The 22,043-nt window shown below is 40.0% G+C and overlaps 1 protein-coding gene across 1 annotated transcript in view; it reads right to left on the minus strand.

The window, feature by feature from the left end:
- Window positions 1-4,155: 4,155 nt before the first annotated feature.
- The window catches only part of sh3bp5b (SH3-domain binding protein 5b (BTK-associated)), a 30,589-nt gene continuing 12,701 nt past the window's right edge, over window positions 4,156-22,043 (minus strand). The window contains exons 4-9 of the mRNA XM_080896987.1: window positions 12,356-12,520; window positions 11,918-12,048; window positions 8,830-8,872; window positions 8,056-8,275; window positions 5,913-6,260; window positions 4,156-5,084 (exon numbers count right to left, since the gene is read on the minus strand). Coding sequence (XP_080753113.1) covers window positions 4,861-5,084; window positions 5,913-6,260; window positions 8,056-8,275; window positions 8,830-8,872; window positions 11,918-12,048; window positions 12,356-12,520 — 1,131 coding nt within the window. The 3' untranslated portion in view covers window positions 4,156-4,860. The remainder of the gene's footprint in view (window positions 5,085-5,912; window positions 6,261-8,055; window positions 8,276-8,829; window positions 8,873-11,917; window positions 12,049-12,355; window positions 12,521-22,043) is intronic.

The raw sequence follows: 22,043 nt of genomic DNA on the forward strand, positions 1-22,043 counted from the left end.
CAGATAATCACAAGTACATCACATTATCTACCTCTGAAGCCAGTGTGCCATATTCAGATAACAGTATTTCTAGCCACAGCAATCCTGTACTGAAGCAAAACAGAAGTAATCATGTCAGCTATAGAGGTGTGCTAATGACATGTTCAGCTATCAGCCTTATGATAACCTAACCCTGACAGAGACACTTCAAGCCCTCCCACACATCTGACTGATGATTGCATGTAGCTGACATAAACACAGTGCTAGAGGGATAAGTCAGACATCTAGTGTTAAATTAAAAGGTAAGCCAGCCATATCAGTCTTGATCATCTGTGTGGCAATCTGACCGTAAAATCCTTTGATCCTTTTTATTTTAAAAAAAAAATCCAACTGTGAAAATCATCACGAAAGGTTGTGATAACAGGATGTTTCAGGTGAGCGGTCGGATGAAGCAGAGCCAGTTCAGCTTCTGAAGAATTTGCTGACATGAAAGCTGTGAGGTGAGCCAGTTATCTTACTTTTATCATACCAGTCGTTAGGTTTGTTTGTTCTATTTGTATTCAAATTTCATTGAAATGTGCAGTTGTTTAGACATTACTGACCCCGTGCTGTGATTGGACAAGAAAAAAGGTAAGTTCTCATAATCTTTTTTTAGTGATTTCTGTTAAAAATCTGTGTTATTAATTAATTTTTTTTTAAACAAGGTATATGAAGTAGAGGAGAGATGGAAAAATGCTGAATTATGTTAGTGTGCAATAATCAGGCTTCGGTGTAATTTTCTTTGTGTGGCAATAATTCATTTTAGTCTTTTTCATTGACAGTTTGGTGCTCAGTTTTTGTAGTTTTGTGTTTGTTCACCACCAGTGTGTTTCAAATCACAGAATCAACATGTGAGTAAAGTGCAGACTTTAATTCAAAGTGTTTAATACAAGTATTTCATTAACTTGGAATTACAGCTGTAATCCATTTTCAGAAGCTTAAAAGTAATTGGACAGTTAATAAAATTCTAGCTTCATGCTCAGGTGAGGCCTGTTGTGCTTCTAACAGCACATCTCTCACAGTGTCTTTACACATCCTTAGAATTAGAGGATGTGATGATGGCAACACCATGACAAGACAAAAAGGTTAATGTGATGCTGTTGTGTGTGTGACTAAACTAACAGGGGAAAAAAAAGGCAAAAGGTCAGTGTTAAAGTGCAAACATGAAGACAGGCATGGGAAAACCCTGAAAAGAAATTAGAGGGCTGACTGGGCTGCTCAAAGCTCATGTCACATGTGACCCTGATAAATGCCAACATGTCAGCGTGGAAATTTTAAACTTCACAAGTTGCCTCCAAAGAAGTCTATCTGCACATTTAGTTACACGTGCTTTAAGATTTGGAAAATGTGTACTTTTCTTAAGATCCTTACAAAATAGTTTAAAGTCGAACGTATGTTAAAACCCTACATGTTCTCATTTTAAACATTTAATACGGTCTCTTTGTTCTGTTAACAGGAGCTAAAATATTCTATTGTTCATCTTGCTAAACCTTCAGGCAAAGAAACAATAACCTAAACAATAAGTGGTGGTAGTGTCCTCACCAAGCTCCGTTCTTTTTCTCTGAATCCTGATCACTTTACAGCTATCCCTCACTGCCTGTTCAGAAGACACCACTGGCAAGTGTAATATATCTAAGCGCACGTAATAGTCAGATCATTCCTTAAAATAACTGACACATCAGGAACAAGCAAAGGGGCATGTCATACAAATCTCCCTCTACACCAAATCAGAGCTCAACATCAGACTCAACAGGTTTACCCCTGTTTCTGTAACAGTACATTGAGGAAAAGTGGAAGAACAGACTGATTAATGTTGGGCTCTAAGTCACCTGTGTCTCTAAAGACTGTAACAGGAACTTTCTGACCCCGATCAGCTAGTGGCTCATTGGCTTCTGTTATGTAAGGACCATGTCCTCAAGAAGATCCCTCTGAAGTTAAGATGGGCAGAGACTGGGACACCAAAAAAAAATTAGAAGTTGAGTCTGCACTGGTGTGACGTAAAAGACTACTTTCCCACCCACAAACTGCCTATCACCAACTAGCTCTTAGTCTTAACCCTAGGCTTCATGCGTTGTATTAGGTGCGTGTTAAACGTACTTGCCCTGGTTAAACTCCAGCCCTTGCGTCTCAGTTACACTTCCGTGTACGTAATACACAAAGGCGTAATCTTGTGATGAACAAAAAAAGACTAAAAACAATCCAGCAGCACCTGGGTGGACTGTGTCACTAATGCCTACAGGGTGGGTAATCCAAAAAAGCACCAGGTTAAATAGCTTTACAACAGCCTAACCATGTAGTGTCATCACTAAACCTTTGTCTGTCTCAACAATTCCACCAAGCATGGAAACGCTGATACTCAGCGAACAGGCCCGAGGACAAGTAACAGTTATTCTTAAAAAAACAAACAAACTACCAACTGGTGTTGAGGGCCCTCCTGTAACGTAATGCTAAGAAACTAAGGAGAAGGCCTCATTTTGTTACATGTGACTCCACCTTCAACAAAAGAGTAAGAGCCTGCAAGTATAATAAGCATTAACTGTTTTATTTAGATAAGATGAACAGAAAAGTCAGTAAATCAGTGCTGCGATGGATGCATGGATGAGAAGAAAGTCAATGTCCATCAGTTCAGGAGCCTGCCTGCCACATGGAGGGGAGCAAAGAGGGAGGTCAGGTCAGTCTTTTATATCCTTGAGGCCACAATCAGCCCTTTGTGGCAACGAGCTGGGTTGTCTCAGCTCGACCCCACAAACCAAACCTGTATTAATGACGACCGAACCACCACTTCCCCTGCCGGTGGCGGACTCCCTCAGGTGTCGGTGTGTTGGTGGTTCTTTGTGTCTGGGGGTGGGCGTCCGGGTGCACACCGGCTCACTCCTTGGCGGCCGCTTGTCGGGGCCTGGGGCCTGGGGCTCGCTCGGGCCCCTTTGGAGGTGGGGTGCCCCCGGCCTCTCGGCCTAGGGCTCGGTCACTCAGGCGCAGCTGGGGGCCGGCGGAGCTCACGGGCGCGTCACTGCAACTCCCCCTGACTTCTGCTCCGCGAGCCCTCATCTGGGACTCTCCTCAGCTCTTACTGGGACAGTGGCGCGGCTGCCCCTCTGTTGGTCTTCCATGGTCTCTTGTGTTCTGGGGGCCTCTGGATGTCTGGAGTTTTGATCTCCTCCATACCCGCTTCACACCCTGGAGGACGGGGCTGTGGCCCCCCCACACTCCCTAGCAGATCATTACATGGAGAAACCTTTGGAATGCAAGCATGCTGATCCACACAGGTATGCACACATGGGTATTCACAGACGCGGACTAAAGCTTTCTTGGCTGCTGCCTCAAAGCACACTGTGCGCTGTCTATCTTGCGTGCTGCACAATATCGTTTATTACTTAGTAAATACTGATATCTATGACTAGCTAGTTTATTGTGATGGTGCTTTGTTTTCTCTATTATTATGTTGCTCTTTGTTGTTTGCTGTCTCCTCTGTTTGTTTTTGTTTGTTTGTTTGTTTTTTTCTCCATACAGGTGACCCAGGAGTTCTTTTTTTTTTCTCTCTCTCTTCCCCCCCTTCTCACCGTCTCTTCTCCCCTTTGGTTTTCTTTCTTTCTCTCCCCCTCTCTCTCTCATTCATTCCCCCTGTCCTATTTATTAAAAAAAAAAAAAAAATGACAAAGGATGAACTGAAGCTCTGCCATCACGTAATGTCGCATACTGCTGTTTCTGATGTCATTTAGAAAAGAAAAAAAAAAAAAAAAAAAAAAATTAATGACGACCGATTATACACATTTCCAACACCATATTTCTATTCTTGGACTCCACTACAGTAGATTTTCTGATTCACAGTTCAAAATAATCCATATTTATCTTATACTAGACCTTTGATTCATCCACTCACCCTTCTCCCCCACATTTATGCATTCTTCTGATTGGCTGCCCCTCATAAAGAAAAGCTTTAAACTGCAAGTGGGTGGAGCCTTTGTTCACACACAGCCATCTGAGACGACCTTACAATCTTTCGATGATATCCCACTGACACAAGTAGAAAAAATTATCTGAAAGGGAGTGTTTAGAGTAGCTCAAGCCTGAGCTTTTGGTTCACAGGGAATACTTCTGCTTATGGTGAACTCAATCATCATTCACCTCATTTTCAGCTCAGGGGAAAGTATGGGGAGCGTTTCTGTGCATATAATTGAGACACTTTGGTTTCGTCACCATGCTTCGATTTCAAATTTAATTATATTTGCAGTTTATGTGGAAAATAAACAATTTTAAAACAGTCGAATCTAAACTCAGACACGTCACATACACAATCTCAAAATTACAACATAGTTCTAAACAAATACAGGAGCACATGTCAGACTATTTATTTAGCTTTAGCATTTCCACACTTGTTTTCACTGTTGCACCACGCAGAACTTCTTCCTGCATAGTATACAGAACATCATTAACAGTAACAAGTTCACTTTTACGAGTTGTTTAATAGAGCAGGTTTTAGATGCACGCAGTTAGTGTACGCAATTTGCTTTGGTGACAGACGCATTTTCAACTTTTAGTGAAAAAAAGAACATAATTTTATACCTTTCACCACCCTTAACAAAAACATTGCCAACATAACAGTGCTCTTTATATGTAATACATGAGTTCAAAAGGTGCCGTGTCCTTCAGAAAGGGAAAACACAGATGTATATTTACAAAGCTAATATACACTAACTATGACATTCAAAGTCTCTCTTTGACCACAAACACTGGCAATGGAGTGCAGCAGTGGCAGCTAGCTTACAAACAGCTCACACCAATTTGGTTCAAAATGAGTCAAGGGCGAGTCAAACTCCTTTCAACACATTCTCTTTTTGTTCTTCACACTCCTTTGACCAGGACCACAGTTTGCCCGGGTTCAGGCTTCTGGGAAAGGCTGTCTGTGTTTTTGGTGTTGTCGGCTCGTGGGCGTCGCAGGTTCAGAAAGCTGAAGCGTGCTTCCAGGCTGAAGCTCTTCTTGGTGCTGGATGTCAAGCTGATGTTGTTGTTGCCATTGCTGGTTGGAGCATTGTCTAGATTTCCCTCTGAACCTTCAGCCCGGTCACCTGAGGCAAAGGAGGAGGTGGTCAGTGAACATGAAATGTTTTGTTCTTTAACATAATTTTTAAAAGAAGGCAATTTTTTTTTAAACCAACAAAGTGCTGATTAAATGTGTCCTTTTATAGAAAATATTGCTCTCTGTTGCAAAGCGTGTTAAAGTAAGTTTGTTCATTTTAAAACCTTTTCTCTAAGACAAATAACAGGAAAAATTTGACCAAAAGCTGGACAGATACATTAACAAATCTCCAAAATTTTTATTAAGGGTCACTAAAGTTATGTGAATCATTTCCTCTCTGCAGGACGATATGCAGATGAATATTTTTTCTGCAGGTGAGGCACTCGCCTCGCTGTCACTTTGACTAATAGTCATGTTGGCTTGAGCAGGTGTGAGCCAAGCAGGGAGGAGGAGACTGTGTGTTACCAACAATAGATTCTTAAATATCATCCATCACACTTCCATTTAACTTTCACTGCCTTCTGTGTGCAAATACACACAAATGGAGTCATCCATGAAACAAACCTTTCGTTGCCGTCTGAGTTTTTCCTTATCTGAATGATGTTTGTTTTTTTTGTTTTTTTAAATATATCTACAGTGGAGTTAGGTTATCGACACTGGGTCAAATTAGCATTTTCTCCATTAACAGGCTCAGTTATCGCATATTACCATATCAATGACCACTTTTGAATTTTAAACGGGGAAATTGAAAGCTGGAGGGACCTTCTGATATCAGCAGGAGCTGATTTGTGATGGTGCATCAGTGCATTATGGGTTTGCATCTTCAGTTTCTGCAAGCTTCATGGGGTTAAACCGGATTTTCTCTCTCATCACTCACCTCTCTCTATATCACATTCAGGTGATGAAGCGCCGCTGCACTCGCTGCGAGGCCCGAGCACCGGCGAGATTAGGCCGAAGTCAGACAGCGACACGGTGCTGGGAAGGTCAAGACTGCAGGGCCTGGACAGAGGAGCCGGGGAGGACGCGGAGGAGGAGGTGGATGGAGTGGGGGACGGGGAGGCAGAGGAGGAGGAAGACGAGGAGGAGCTGGCGAAGGGGCAGGGTGACAGCTCCTCTTGCGGGCTGCTGGGAGACGAACCCAGGCTGCAGGTGGAATGAGTCTCAGAGTCTTCAGACATGATGCCGCCTCCTCCGCACGGGTCTTCATCAAAACACACTGATGCCACTGTAGCAGAGGGAGGGGAATAGAAGAGTGGGAGGGAGGCAGAGGCACAAGAAGGCAATTAGCAAAAAAAAAAAAAAAAAAAAAAAAAATGAGAAAAAGGAATGAAGAAGAGATGCCGGTGAAAGGACAGATGAAAGAAGGGCGAGATGAGAATAGGGAGGTTTTTATAAGATGGAAGGAAGAAAATGACAAGGGTAAAGGAGAAAGAGTTGTGGAACAGAGGGTGGAAAAATGGAAGGAGAATGATGATAAAGTCAGAAAAAGGTATGGAGGAATTATGACAAGGAAGGAAGAAGGGAAAGGTGTGTGTGTGTGTGTGTGTGTGTGTGTGTGTGTGTGTGTGTGTGTACAGATATAAATAGAAGTGAGAGGACTCATCTGTCACATCATATTCACACAAAGTGTTACATCTTCCTAACATAAATCAAATTACATGAATGCAAAATTAGTAAACTTTCATTTCAGCCACGCATCAGTGTCTCTCTGGACTGAACTGCTGTTACTATGGTAACACCATTAAAAGTACTGAAGAGTTAAAATTTATATTTTCTATGCCGCCTCCTAATATCTTGTTTTGTCCCATCATCGGTCTCAAACCCCCCCAAACTGCTTTTTGTCAAACAATTTATGTAATTTATTACTGCAGCAGAACAGAGTGTGAGTTTGGCATCAAAGCTGCGAGCTTATCACCTTCTCAAAATATGTAACACATGAAATCGATGAGTCTATACATCTCCCTAGAGCGTACGGATAAAACTAGGGTGGTGGCAGGGTTATAATACCAGGCTGCGGCACTGACATTATCACACAGAGAGACGGGTGAGATTTCACAGCTCGAATAAACCTCCACATTGAGAGGCTGTGTTTAGTATATGACTCAGTGAAGCATTAGCTGCCTGCCCGACCTAGCTCCAGGTTTTACTTAATTCAGATTATAGCTGCCTAAGATTGAACAACCTAGCAAATAATAACATGCAACAATTAATTTGCTGTTGATTGACAACCTGTGAGGCCTATTTTAAGGGTTGGAATAACTTTCCATCCTTGCTCACATATGAAATTTGCTATTGTGCATTGCTTAGAGCTAACAGTTGGTCTCTAATGGCCAGTCTCCTGGCAATAGGAGGTTTACTGACTGCATAGGTAACTACACACAACTGGTAACCTTCTAATTCAGTTGTATAGACAACCCTCTGATATATTTACCAGCCCCTAATATGGCAATCAGCATCATTCTTCCCTCTAGTAGCTCATCTAAAAATTAAAGGTTTAACTGAAGACCTACAAATCACTAAATTTATTGACCTTCTGTGGTCTCACTGCATCACTGCTGGTCTCCTCTGTGTGGATGGATCTTTAGAGTAAGTGTTAGATTTTGCTAAATAGACAGTTATTGCATCCCACAGATACCCTCTGATAGAGCATGCTTATTAACACATAAGAGGTGTGATTTCCTTGTCTGCCATGTTTTCAAAGTTTCTCAGTTGTCTTTAACACTAAGTGCTGCTAAATGGCAACAAGACTGCAACGAAATCTCATTACAGCAATCGCTGACATTTAGAGAGGCACCAAAGTGAGCAGCTGATGCTGCACGGATCGACAGAGCAAAAACATGGAAACGTTTAACCTTTACTAATTAGCCTTTGAATCATCTGAAGTGTCCAGAGAATCATTTGAGTCGTGCTGAAGTGTGCAGAGACATGCAGTTCAACATTTGCAGTGAGTCCACATAACCAGCATCTTTGACAGACTCATGAGATGAAGTGAAGGACAAGAAGACTGTTTTTGTACTCACTGGACACTCCGTCAGAGTCCATCTTAAAGTTGGAGATGTCGTCCCCAGAAATGCTGCTCCCCTCTGCGCCAACGCCGCGTCCCCGGGGGCCCATGGCAGAGGTACGCCGTCGCTCATGGATCTCATCGGAAATCATCTCCAGGTTCTTGAGAGCTGTCTTGTATTCGCCTTTTGCCTGAAACAGCTTGACCTGCCTCTCATCCACAGTCTTCTTCAGGTTCTGGGGGAAAAATAAACAGGCGATTTTGGGTCAGTTTGGAGTGTTTCTCTGTGCTAAGGAAGGTCTGACAATTCAGATCTTTGATGCTCAGAGGTGGAAGCTTTGTATTCTGCTGTCGACTAGAATTAGAGCTGACTACAGCTGCTGTCCTCTCCAAAGGAGAAACACACAAACATTTTAGAACCACCTCATGAAAGTTTAATATATTTAAATGCAAAAATGTAGTTTCCTCCATGTCCTGCAGAAGACAAAAATCAACATTACTGATGCAGTGTCTCATGCTAATTAGATGGCATAAAACAAAGCATGATGCACTTTCTCTCTAACAATGCTAACAGCTGTGGTTTCTAATCAAGTTTGGGAATAAACAGCTTTAATCTGATTAAACCCTCAAGCACGGGTTGATCTACATTCAATTAAAAAGAAGAAAAAGTCACTGCAGTTTCTGGTCAAGCTGTTTAACCCTGTATTAGGATCTGACAGTGTCTAAAGAAACAATAAAACAGAACAGAGGTGGTAAGTGGTTTGTAAAAGCACAACAGTGGGTCACATACCTCTAGCTGCAGATAGTACTTCGCCTTCATCTCAAAGTAGGGCCTGTGAAGGAGGAGGAGGAGCAGAGGTCAGGACAGACAGAACGTGGGGGGAAAAACAGACTAACCTAGAAAAGACCGGTACCCACATCATCACCATGGCAACCCAGCAAAGGAAAGGGAGATAAAGGGGGCTGTGATGTTGGATGAGCGAACGATGCAAAATGGATTAACACCCTGCTGAGGCAACACACGGCAAGGCTGCAGCTGATAATTCAGTTAGAAGATTCCAGCTTTAATAATCGGAGCTGGGACTTCACTGATCGAGCAACAACGACTAGATCGTGTGACAAGAAAGACATTGTTTTAAACTCTACCAAAAAAGATTGCAGCAGCTCTTTTTGGTGCCGTTTAGGGTAAACATCAACAACAGAGCAAATATCAACCTTTATTTTTTATGCGTATGCTCATTTTGATAGGTACTCAGATTCTTGAAATAGTAAGTAAAATGATTACATAAAATATTGTCAGCATGTATTAGAGAAAAATAACTTATACTGAGTGAAAGTGCAAATGGTGGAGAACTAAATGCACAAGCCTGCCTTTGTGTTAGTAATGAGTTAAGTGGAGTATCTGTATTTGAGTTCCTCTGTAATTCTGCACCGTTCCTGCTGCGAGTTACAGTATGCACATCGTGATAAACGGGGAAACGTTGTAGACTATTGTCTTTAATTCTGGGAATTAGCCACTGATAAAGCCCCATGCTATCTTTTGATAAACTGTGGAATGTAAAGCACCAAACACAGATCATGGATTTCATAGCCAGTATGCCCAAGAGAAACAATTACAGCAAGCAAAGTTTCAGTGTTCACGTGGGAACCAGATAATTGTTTTGGGAAACTCGACTGAATGTAAATCTGATGGTTCTGTCTTGTAAGCAAACTCTGGATCTAAAATTCAACAAGTACTTGTGTCTGTCAAGCAAAATGGATGAGAGATGGTGAGAGTTTACTCTTTTCTTCCTTCTTTGGTGGTTTTTGAGTAGTTGTTGCTGCCTATTCAGTCATAAATAGGGAGGGTGAATGGGACAAAAGGTTTATAACAGTTACAAAAAACCCCAATAAAACAGTTGTGAAACTTTTGGAATTACCAGAAATTCATCTAAACCTAAATTACAGACAAACAGACTAGAAAAAGTTAAGTGAAACTATGTGCTAGTGATTTCTCTAACAAATACTTCAAATCAATGTTTGAATTGCAGTGATGAGAAAGGAAGTGTGGCTTACAAAAGGTACACTTCCCTACAAAAAGTACAAAAACTGCTCTTGGTAGTAGATGGTCCTTCCTGTTCTAGATCTTTGTGCAGAAGAAGATGCCTCAAATGCAAATTCACATATTGCAGAATTGAATGAAATACAGTGAGAGAGAGAGTGGGAGTTGGAGGCTGACACAGACAAAAACAGCCTCTCTGAATGATAAGATATGAGACTTAAGGGGGAGCTTATGCAACTTTGCAATTCTTCAACTAAAGTTTTATTTGAGGTTGAAGCCTCGAAGCTCAAATGTACTTTTTCCTACACAGCAAACTAAACTCCAAAGGTGTTTGCAGCATGTTAGTATAAGCAGCAGCTCTCATCTGTGTGGTTTTAATGGCAGAGAATTTAAGTTTGTAAGGCTCATATGTATCATTGGATGAAATTAAGTAATTTTTTGAAGGTAAATAAAAACTTGTGTTTAAAAGGTTTTTTTCATTTGCAAAAACCTGAAAAGGCCTTTTTACAATTTTCTTGGATACCCTTAAGTTATGAGGTATATGTGTTATGAGGCAGTTCTAGTATATTAAGGGCAAATTACTTCTATCGATTGCATTTTTCAGTAATAGATATTTTGAATGTAACATTCACATTAAAATGTGTGGAGCTTAACTCTGTTGGATCATTTGTAATTTTTTTCCCCTTCATATTTTGAACTGAAGCTAAACAGCCATCTGCCAAACTGCAGCACTGGTTTAAAAAATAAATAAATAAATCTTTCCCCTTGAGAAATTATTTCGTTTTAGGGTAAAATAAGGGGGATTTCTGGCCATTCTGAGCAACATTTCAATCATTCCATATTGCCAGCTGCAACCTTTATCATGTGATACCATAGAACCCATGACTGTGCTACATTTAGCCAGACTTCCCCTTTAACACCTGACTTTTGTATTAATATTAAAAGAAACACGTTCAGTGCGGCTGGAAATGAAAGTTTCTCTACGTCACAGAGTTTCTGCATGGAAAGAAGTGTAACCTGCCAGTGATGCTTTTACAGAAAACTGAAGCAAAACAAAGCAGGTTTGAACAGCTGCGTTTGGAGGAGCAGATCTGTTGTTATTACATAATTTCCATTGTTTAATTTGAGGTTCTATATGCAAGATATTTCAACTCATCAAACACTAAAATAGCAGCTACAGTCTCGTGTTGTGGTTCTGTTTTCCACATGGCATACATGACAACTGACTGCAGAAAATCTGCCCAATATCTTGAAAGTTTTAGTTCTCTAGTGTGACCATAAGTGAGACTCTATGGTCATGACTAAAAAAAACAAAAACAGGATGCTGAACATTTGGCTCACACAGTCTGCTTTAGAATTTGTTTGTTATATGGTTTTCATATGTACTCATTTTCAGTCATATCAACTATAATAACAGGAAATTAACCAGGCATATCATTATTTTCTGCCATATTTTTCAAGTAGCCTATATTTGACAACAGCATATTAAAACTGGAAGTATGGCCACCCCTACGAAAAAATTCTGGACGCGTCCCTGCATCTAATTTTTGCTCACGAATCTGTTAGGTTCATGCACAATGGGCAAAACGATAAAATGCGATAATTTTTCTTTCAATTGAAGTTAATTTGTTTGATTTGTAAATGTGTTAAAAAGTTTTGAGATCACTTATTTGACAAATAACAATTTCAGAAGCAAAAAAAAAAATAAAAATAAAAATAAAAATAAAAATGAATGTAGCAATATATTATTGCCTTTTTCACCCCAAACAGTGGCTCTAAAACTCCCCAAACAGAAGTAGATAAGTTAAGGTGCCATTAAATTCTGCTCAGCTCTTACTTTGACTTGTTGATGGTGCGTTTGAGTTTTTTCTCCAGCTGCTTCATGCGTCCAGTCGCTGCTGTGTATTTTGCTGCTGTCTCTTTATGGACCAGCTCACTTTTCGTCTTTGTGTGCTCTGCCTCCATAACCTGCAACAGCCAATCAGAATTCAGTGTCATCCAATATTTCGGTTCAGTACCTTAGAAATGGTCCACGAACCCTGTTTTTTTTCTTCCACATTTTATGAAATATTTGCATAAATGAAAAATACAAAAAAAGATTTTGCAGGTCGCAGCGCTCCATAATCAGTGGGCATCATAACTGGTGTAGATGGACCATTAACAATAAGTTAATTTAGTTTAAGTGTTATTTTTCCTGTTGACAGAAAACTAGCAAATAAACCCAAAATAATATTCAGTTTTTGAAGAAGAGATTCCCACTTTTCCCCCTCCTCACCCGCTGGGTGGCATGGTTCAGCATCTCCTGCCAGGCGGAGTCAAACTGCCGGCTGTCCTCCTCCAGGAGCCTCTGCTCGGCCAGGGAGATGGTTTCCTTTGCTGCCTGCAGAACCTCAGTGGCTCTCTGAAAGTCCTGGGTGGCCTTCTGGGCCTCCAGCTGGGCCTGGGAGATGGAAAGATTGGATACAGTTTTTAAATTCTTGTTTTTTGGTTTCAACTGACTTTAGCAGATTTTAAGGTTTTATTGACACAGTTTTTATGTTCTCTGAGCAACTCTTACAATTACCCATGTCCTATAAATGTTTTCTTGGTGCCATAATAAACTTGTGCTTGTTGCTTCCTGAGGAAAACAATCAACATACATTGCCTCTATGGCTACAGAGCTTTACAACTGCCCTGTTGCCAGTAAGAGCTAGAAGCACCCAGGCCAGTCAAGTCAGGGGTCAAACAAGTTGATCACCTGGTGGCAATATTAACTTCATTTACAAAACACACTACATTTCTATGTGTGTTTGTTAGCAGCTTTAATTTAATAATAAACATAATATTGATTTAGAAAAATTGAGTTACGAAACTTCAGCTGTAACACAAGCACTCGTCTGTTTCAAAAAAAGTTACCAATTTGTTTTCTTCTCTTCAGCAACAGCTGTAACTACCAGGCCCTTTAGATTTTTAAGATGTGTTTTTGTTGAGTTAAAATCAGGAGAACCTAATTTTAAAATAAAATAAACCTTTAGTTCTTCTGAATTTCTAAAGTATTGTAATTTCATATAAACACCAATCTATTTACACTGTTTTAAAAAAAAAAAAAAGAAATCTCAGACTTGTAAACACCAATTTTTTTTTTTTAAGAGAAAATGTGTTTGTTATCTTTTAGTTAGTTTTGCAGGGTTTGTATAAAAGTACCTTAAGGCAACTGCTGATGTAATTTGACGCTATAGAAGTAAAATTCAATTGAATGTGAGAAGTGGCAAGATGACCACTAAGCACTAAGCCCCTCCCCAGTCCCAAAAAAACCAACTTAAATACAGTCAAATGTGTCCAAGAAAGAAAAACAATGTAGAAAAAGAAGAACCCCAAAGAATACCTTCAGCCTACACCTAGCAGCAATTATTAAAAACAAGCTTTGAGGCATATCTGATGTTTTGTGCATTGCTTCATATTTTATGTGTAAAAAAATAAATAAAAAAATAATAGTAACTAACTCCAACAACAACACAGCTCTCTGTTGCGTCGGAAACACCATTTGCGTAATCCAGGCAAAGTTGTACAGCTGAGACTACAAACTGCTGTTACAAACAAGATAAGACTGTTACCATGTTCACAGTGTGCATGAGTGTGAATCCACAATCGGTGCAACATGTGCTTCTTGTGGATAAACGCTGCAGTGGTTTGACAAGGTCTGTGTGTCACATTAAATCAGTTCATGTGACTGGTGAAGGCACACAGGAGCCGAGCTGGACACTAGACAGCACATCAGTTATCACTGTCAGCAGTAAATGTTTAGTTTTATGTTAGAAACTCAGAGCAGTGAACATCTTTACCAGTGTCCTTCAATCTGTTTCGCATCCTGCTGAGAGAATTTTTGGAAATTCTTCTGAAAATTATTCCCGATAATATAAATTTATTATCATATTTTATTATTTAAAAGGATTTCTCATCTAAAATGCAGTGAAGTGAGCACATACAAATCAGTTAGCTGACCAAACAACCAACAGATATTCAGTTTACTGTTATAGAAGACTGAGCAAAAGATAGTATCGATACATTTTAAAAATTGGAAGAAAAACGGTAAAATCAGCCGGATCATAAAAATAATACTGAGTTCATGTATTCAGAAATATCAGTCTCTACCTGTGAATAAAACTGATGTATGAACAGTCTACATAATTTTCTGTGTCAATGGACAGAAGTTTGAGACATTTTGACTCTAATCTGGTGAGGCTGAAAGCCCGTCTGTGTCCTCTGCTTTCTGCCGGTCTTATCAGCTGTCAGCTCTGCCTGAACACATCAGCAGCAGCAGCATTTAACTCAGTGCTATGCAGGCCAATAAAAGCTATACAGAGAGACAATAAAGGCTCAGAGCTGCTGCAGCCTTGACACTGCAACACTCCATTTCTCTCCAGCTAGTTTATCTACACAACAGCTACATGAGGGATGCCACTGTTTGAGCAAGAGATACAGAAACATGACACACACAAGATGAATCCTTTTTAAGGGAACGCCTGAAAAGTCCACATTTCATGGATGAAATGTTGAAAGCAGACTTTCAGACACTTTTGAAGGACATACTCTTTTATCCTTGAGCCATTTGGGTACATAAAAACACTAACATAAAATACAAAATGCAGACCCCTTGGCTACAAATCTGACTATGGACGATTTTTTAATGGTAACTTTACAATGGCCTCGTTACCTTTAAAGGATTTGTCTACTGCTCCGTTGTTATTAGGGAAAGTCAAGGAGACGCCTCAAAATGATCTGTAGGGTACCAAATCCACCTTAAACCAAATAATTTCAAATCAGTGTGAAATTTCACTGTCACTCAATGCTGCACTGATATTTAAGATATATTAATAAAATAGAAAAAATAAAAAAAATACTGTGTCTGCTACTTTAGAACGCTCCAAATAAATGTCCCACCCGTCTGTCCTGAAACAAAGTCTTCGAAAATGACTAGAACACCCAGATTAGTGTTACTTTGTTAGGCTCAGAGTGTTGACTGAACGAAGTATTAATAACGTCGTATTTAAAACTCTTTGGTTGCATTAAAACCACACCAGAAAAAGGAAGTGACAAAACCAAAGAGTACAAGTTTGCCAAAGAAGATGCACACCCATCGAGTTAGAGTGTGCACTCAGCTAATCTTCTCATATGAAAGTTCAAGCTGACAGCACTCTAATCCAGAATAAGAAGTTTCTGAATAACTGTAAGAGTGCATGGTGTGCATATGAAGTACAGTATGTAATGTGAATGTTATGAGTCACCACTGATGTGCTGCAGTACTCCCTTCATCGCTCTGAGACAGAAATAAGAAGCACTGCTTACCTTGTCATTTTTTCTTAAGTTTTGAAAGAAATGCTCAGATTATTAAGAAGAGCTCAGCATGAAGACGCAAATGTAAAACGCTGCAGAACGACAGATCCCTCAGAAAGAAAACATTCAGCTGAAAACGCTTTGCTGAATATAAGATCAGCTGTTGTTTCCACTGACCCAGTTTATATCAACTTAGTTGCTGTACAAACTTTGTTGCAAGTCTATATTTCACCCATAGGCTGTATATAAAAGACAGCTGCTGTGAAGTCACACTTTATCTTCACTTTAACAGGAACCACAATGTACAACATAAACAAAATGCTGTACTCGTAATGACTGGAAACTCGCAGCTGAGCCGTTCTTCCAACACAAGACAACTGTATCCAGAGGACACGCCCACTGCAAGCAAAAAGACACTGCAGATCAGAAAGATACGACAATCTTTTAAGTGAAAGTCTTTGGTTGCACTCAAAGAGACTGCACGTAAAATAAGCTAAATGAGCCAAGTGTTGAAGTTAAAAAGCTGTGGACAGAAATTTGTGTTTCTGTGAAACACAGTAAATATAGGTCAGTCTGAAAGTCAGTAAAGCCAGTCGCGTATACCCAAGACAATCTTTTCTTAAGACAACAATGCCTTACCGTGCTGACTGTCTTTAAACACCTGATTGTTTGCCTAGGATTATTCCACAGCCACACTTATATTTAATAATATATATGAACATTTGTTTATTGTTTCCTTTAAATTGTCTTAATGATGAAGTTCACTGAAAAATTCCAGGAATGTGTTAGCTTTCAGAGTTTAACTCACAAACACAGCATCTGTCTTGCCTCAGCTTTCTCAGTCAAACTCTAGTCTGCAAACACTCTGACATCACCACATGCTCACTGTAATTTCATTATCGACGGTCATCAACATGCCACGACAGCAGAGTCCAAACAGCTTCTGCCTTGTTGCTGTCATGAGGTCAGCTTTGTGTTCGAGACTGTCTGAAGACTACAGAGAGCATGAGTTACAGTTATGCCTCTTACGTTGTCGTCTCTTGTGACATCAGTATTTAAATATTCAGATGATTTATCAGTTTGTTTTTGCTCATCCAGCAGAAAGGTCCTACTTTTGCAGCCACTCTGCTTGTCATCATAAGTTGATCCTGTTGTGTGTCTAAGGATCTTTATGAAACTCAATTTGCTAATGTATGCAAATTACATCTGCATTCAAGTCTTGCATAAGGTAAAAAGAAGCAGATATCTATAAACAGATATCTTGATGTAACAGATCTCTACAATCCAAAAGCAAACGACACTATTTTGTGGAGCTTTCTGATTTTCTTTTTTCATCAGGGACAAATGAAACCTGCAGCTTTGGCTGCTGCTGGTAACAATCCAAGTAGAGAGCAAATAATGCTTGGATTTACTTCTTTAAATTGATCTGCATTTGAACAGGAAGTCAGGAACCATACACTCTTGGTAAATTGCCAGGTAGACCAGTCGGTGGGTTCCCATACTGGGAAGCATCTCAGTGGAAGATCAACTGATGACGAAAAGTTTAACACTAATAAAACACTTAAAAACAAAACAAACAAACAAACAAATGTAAAAAGCCTGTATTTTTCTTGGCTGAGAATGGTTCTTTGAAGGGATTATGCAGTCTTGGTAATTATTCTAGGGAGAAGCCAAGACGTCTTTGGCTTTCCTCTTTGTAGGCAGGACAAAGGAAGATGCTCACTGTGGTAAAATGATTAAAAAAGGAAAATATTTACACAGAGACGATATTAGTATGCCAACATCAGCTGTCCGTCCATCTCTACCAAACAATCTCGATCTGTAGCTCATAGAAAAGACTGTTAGTAAAAAGCATCACTGTAAATATAGAATACGTCAACATTTGATTCCAGAAACATCACTGATGTTTTGTCCAGTTGCATCAACACATGTATTTCCACCATATGACACAATTAATGAGCAAATTTATGAAATCATACAGACTGTTTATTGGACCAGACTGCATCTTTCAAGCTGATGTTTGCATGCTCACTACTGCGAAACAGACAGCAGAACTGGGTTTCTGTAAATTTCACGGTCACAGTTTTTAGTTCTGAGTCAAACTTCACATTTGAGAAAAAGAATGCTAAAGTTGTCTCCCCATCTGTCACCTCCTCACCGATTATCACCTTTCAGCACCACTTTTTTTTCCTTTTCTCACGTTCCCTCACTACCACCTCCTCTGTTCTCACGTTGCCCACAAGAAACCCTTCAGGCACGTGCTCACTCCATCTCCATCTACCTCCTGCGCTCACCCCCCCCATTCTGTCAGCACTACTCTCTGCTTGGTCTGCTTTAGTAAGAATTAAATCAGAAGGTCATTTTTGAAGCTGAAAAGGAACTAAAGATGCCATCTCAGTACACACCAAACTTAAAATCCAAAACTTCTCCTCATTCAGCTTCAACAGGGGATCGATAGACTCCTCTTCTCTGCAAATTGTTGTCAAAGCAAGAAATGTGTTCATGTTTTTAAATGGTTGAGTTTTCAAGAACATCTCAGACAGTCAAATCCCAACAAACAACAAAACATGTGACAACACAGAAATAAAGGCCTGTTTTTCTCCCTTTATCCAAGTTTTTCTTCCCTTTGTGGTGTCAACATGTCAACTACAAGCAAGTAAAACGCCAGTGCTGTCATCACCAAGCCAGAGTTCAAAGGCAACACTCATAAGCAACCAAGAGAGAGAAGGATGAAAGAGGGAGAGGGGAGTGCTTGGAAGAAAGGCAAAAGGTGAAGCAGAAAGCGGAGAAGAGATAAAACAAAGCAAAAACAAAACACCCTCATTAATATGCATGCTCTCACTGCTGAATGCTACAAAGCCAAAAGCATGTGTGCACCTGAACCAGCAAGTTACGCCCACATGAGTACAGTTAAACATTAAAAAAAAAAAAAAAGAACATTAGAGTGTTGCTCTCACTTCTATAAAATGCATGCATTTTATAACTGACTACTCTCTGATTACTGAGATAAGAGGTTGCCTTCAACCTTTATGCAGTCTATGACAACGCTTTGACAACTGCATGACAATAATAAATAACCTGAAGTGTCTCATTCCTCTAATTCTGGTCCGGTAGTTTTGGCGCCTTTGGCTATCCTTCCAGCATTTCTACCCATTTCTCTTTCTGCATCAGCCTCTTCCCCCCCCCATTGTTCTACCATTACTCCTTCCTGTCATTGCTATCCATTTGTCTCCTTCCATCTACATCCACTGAGCTCTCTCCCACCATCAGACCCTTTACCAAATCTTCAGCAATGGCTATCCTTCCTTTCTCTTCCAATCTGTCACTTCCTATAGTCAACTTAATCTCTCTTGCTAGCCACATTTAGGACTTTGTCTGCCTCTTTTTACGTCTTTCCCAACACACCATGCTTAATCCCCATCTCTCCTCACCCTGCACCTCTGCAAAAATCATCACTTATCTCTTCCTCTTTCTTCCAACCATTTGCTCTTCTACTTCATATTTTAATCACTCTTTAATCACTCCCTATGAAATGTTCAGAGATTGAAGCCTCCAGAGGGAATCCAACATGTAAGTAATGCAAGACTTCTGACAGATCTGTGATGTCATGTATGCCCCTCTGTTTGAGACAAGTGCAATTTGTTTTAACAGCTGCTTCAATTATCCAAGTCCCTTTTAAAATAAGAAAACTTGATTTACTTGTGATTACAAGGAAAATAATGAAAAAAAAAAGGATGAATGCAGGATCATGAGAAATGTAATCTTACCAAGACGACCCAAGTAAAATAGATGTTAAAAAAAAGAAATGGATGGAGCCCATTTGTGTGTGAGAATCTGTAAATCAGTCAAACTCCAACAGGTGAAGAACATAGAAGGATGAGAGGACATCGAGAAAGAACAAATGTGATCATCAGTCACAGTTGTCAAAGGACAAAGTTGTATAAAATGAGCCTTTATGATAAAGACTTTACACTGACCTTCACAGCAACCCACAGAAATTGAAAGTAAGACATGCCCAGATTTCACAGTCTGTTGAAATAACACATTTGCTCATGTTTAATGTGGGTGTTTGTTTCTTTACTTGAGCAGGAATATGCCTTTTAAAAACACATTCATGAGAAACATTGTAAGAGCAACACTTGTGTACCCAGACTAATGTAGGAGGAGATCCACACAAACCACAAATCAGTTTGTTTTCCATCCAAGAAAAAAGGTTTGGGAATGCACGAGACAGAATCTGTTTTCAAAGTGACCTGATTCAGCCAGCTTTCCAGGAAATCTGATTATTTTTATCTGTGCCGCTCCATCAAGCCTGGCAATTAATTTTCTCTAAAGGAGAAGCACAATCTGGGACAATGGCATCTATTAAAGATGCCGACTGAAGAGTGCAAGAATGCTGTAAACATGATATCCTTTATGTCTCTGTACGCCTGACTAACCTCAGCCATCTATCTGATGTTGCTGTTTATACCAGGAGAGGGGGAACGAACTGTGACTGGCCTAGATAAATGTGAGAGCTTTGGGGCTAAACGGATGACTTCAGCAGCAGGGAGGAAACCTAAGCCTCTGATGTCCACTTCACGGTCTGACACGTGCAATTTAACCCAGATATGAACAGGGGTAGATAGATGGCTGCTGTCGTGTGTTCAAGGGGACAAGTTTTAACCGGGGTTTGCTTTTTAGACAGATTTGTACCACCTGACAGGGCTAACAGTTAAGAGCTTCTTTTTTTTTAATACAGTTAAATAAATTTAATAAGTTTCTGCAACAAAGAATAATCCGCAAATGTTGCTATGTTGATGAAAGCATCACTTCCTGCACTTCACACGGTGACAGGATGAAAGCAAGAATAGCTTAAAATCTCTCTATAAAAGTGTTGTTGTTTTTTTAAACAGTGGATTTCTTTGAAATTTGAACATAATTCAGAATATAATTATATATTTGGAATCTAGTATAAAACTCCACCCTGCCTGCACTCGCTTCTACTTACCTCTCTTGTGTACTCCCTTTTGCTTTGCATGGTTGACCCCAGGTATTTAAACTCACCTAATTTCACTACCTCTACTTTCATTTTTACTGGGTTACAGGCAGAGCCCATCCTGTGCAAGAAGAGAGCCTGATGGGTAATGCATTTGTGACAAGAGTCCAATGTTGTAGGGAAGAGAGGGACTGCTCCAAGTCTATTTATGTGAGCGAAGGTAATGTTAGCAGTGCATAGTGTCATCCCTCTGTGAAAGCGTGCCCACAGAAGTAACTACAGCAGCCTAAAATGTGACTAAGGGGCTCAGTCATGAGTGAACTGTACACAGTGTTTGCTGCTTCCTCAAGTAATAACATCTCGTTAGTGTGCATTTTAGATGCCTCTCTGCATCTCTTCACTCTTCCAAATTGGCTCAGATAACAAAGCTAGTTATCAGCTACAAACAAGGCTTGAATAAGGACACTTGAGGAGTCATGTGCTGATGCTGTTAAGGTATATGTAGTCATTTATGTTGGTATTGCTATTGGCATTGCTGATGCGCCAGATGCTACTTGATGGTCAAGTCATTTATGCTAAAGGGAAGGTATTTGGGGGGGGGGGGCGGAGATATGTCAGATTTGGTATACCTACCTCTTTTACAAAAGTAGTTCATGTTCAGTTTCTCTAGTCACATTTTCCAAGTCAGTTAAAGCACTTGTATTGATTTCCTATACTTCTTCATACAATAACAGTTACAAATTACAGTCCAACGTGTACGGTAACATAAATATTAAAATAAAAGTCCGCTTCTCTTGTTTGTAATTTCTGTTCTGCATTTCTGTAGAAAGGTTAGCGAAAAGCACAGACACAAACACACCTGTTTGCTCCTATTGAGTCATTGCCAAAAGTACAAAAGGAAATCCTCCCATCTACAAAAAACTCTGTCAGAGCTGCTCAGTGACATGCTTGCAATAGTTGTTATGCAATAACATACACATGCACATACACACGCACACAGAGTCCCAGGTGGTCAAAACAAGACCAGATGGCTTTGACCTTGCAGCAGCTTCCTCTGCTGCCCCAACCCCTCTCCCAGAAAACCCAAATCCCTCTCTTTCAATCCACCCATCCATAAATTTGACTTCATCTCTCATCACCATCCCGTGTGCGCCTGCATTGCTTGCCAAAAGCAATTCACACCAGTGAGGCAGAGAGGGAGGATGATAAAAAGAGAAAAGGGAAGGAAAGAAGATAAGTTGACAAGAAATGTGGGGACATCTATGAGTCACTACCCTAAACTTTTTTTCTCTTGTTTCAAATTACATAACATTATAACCACTGCTATCAGAGATTATGTTTGTCAAGAGATTTCCATGAAGCTTCCTGAAGCCAGTTATATGGTATTACATAGTGTCATATTAAACATGACAACTTAACTACTATCCTTAAGAAAAAACTATAACAGGAGCAGCTCTCCTAATCCTAACGCCTCTAGACACAGACTCTAGCAAGTAATAATCCAAAGAAAATAAATGTCAGAAAGCTATGCAGCACGAATGAAACGACATCCTCTTAAGTTCCCATCAACACATTTCTAGTATGCCCTGTTTCACAAAGACTGCCTTGTTGTGTCCCTCTGATGTGACTTGACGTTTAATCAATGAGGTGAGGAAATAATTAGCATATCAAT

Source organism: Rhamphochromis sp. 'chilingali' (genome assembly GCF_963969265.1).
Source record: "Rhamphochromis sp. 'chilingali' genome assembly, chromosome: 11".
NCBI lineage: Eukaryota > Metazoa > Chordata > Actinopteri > Cichliformes > Cichlidae > Rhamphochromis > Rhamphochromis sp. 'chilingali'.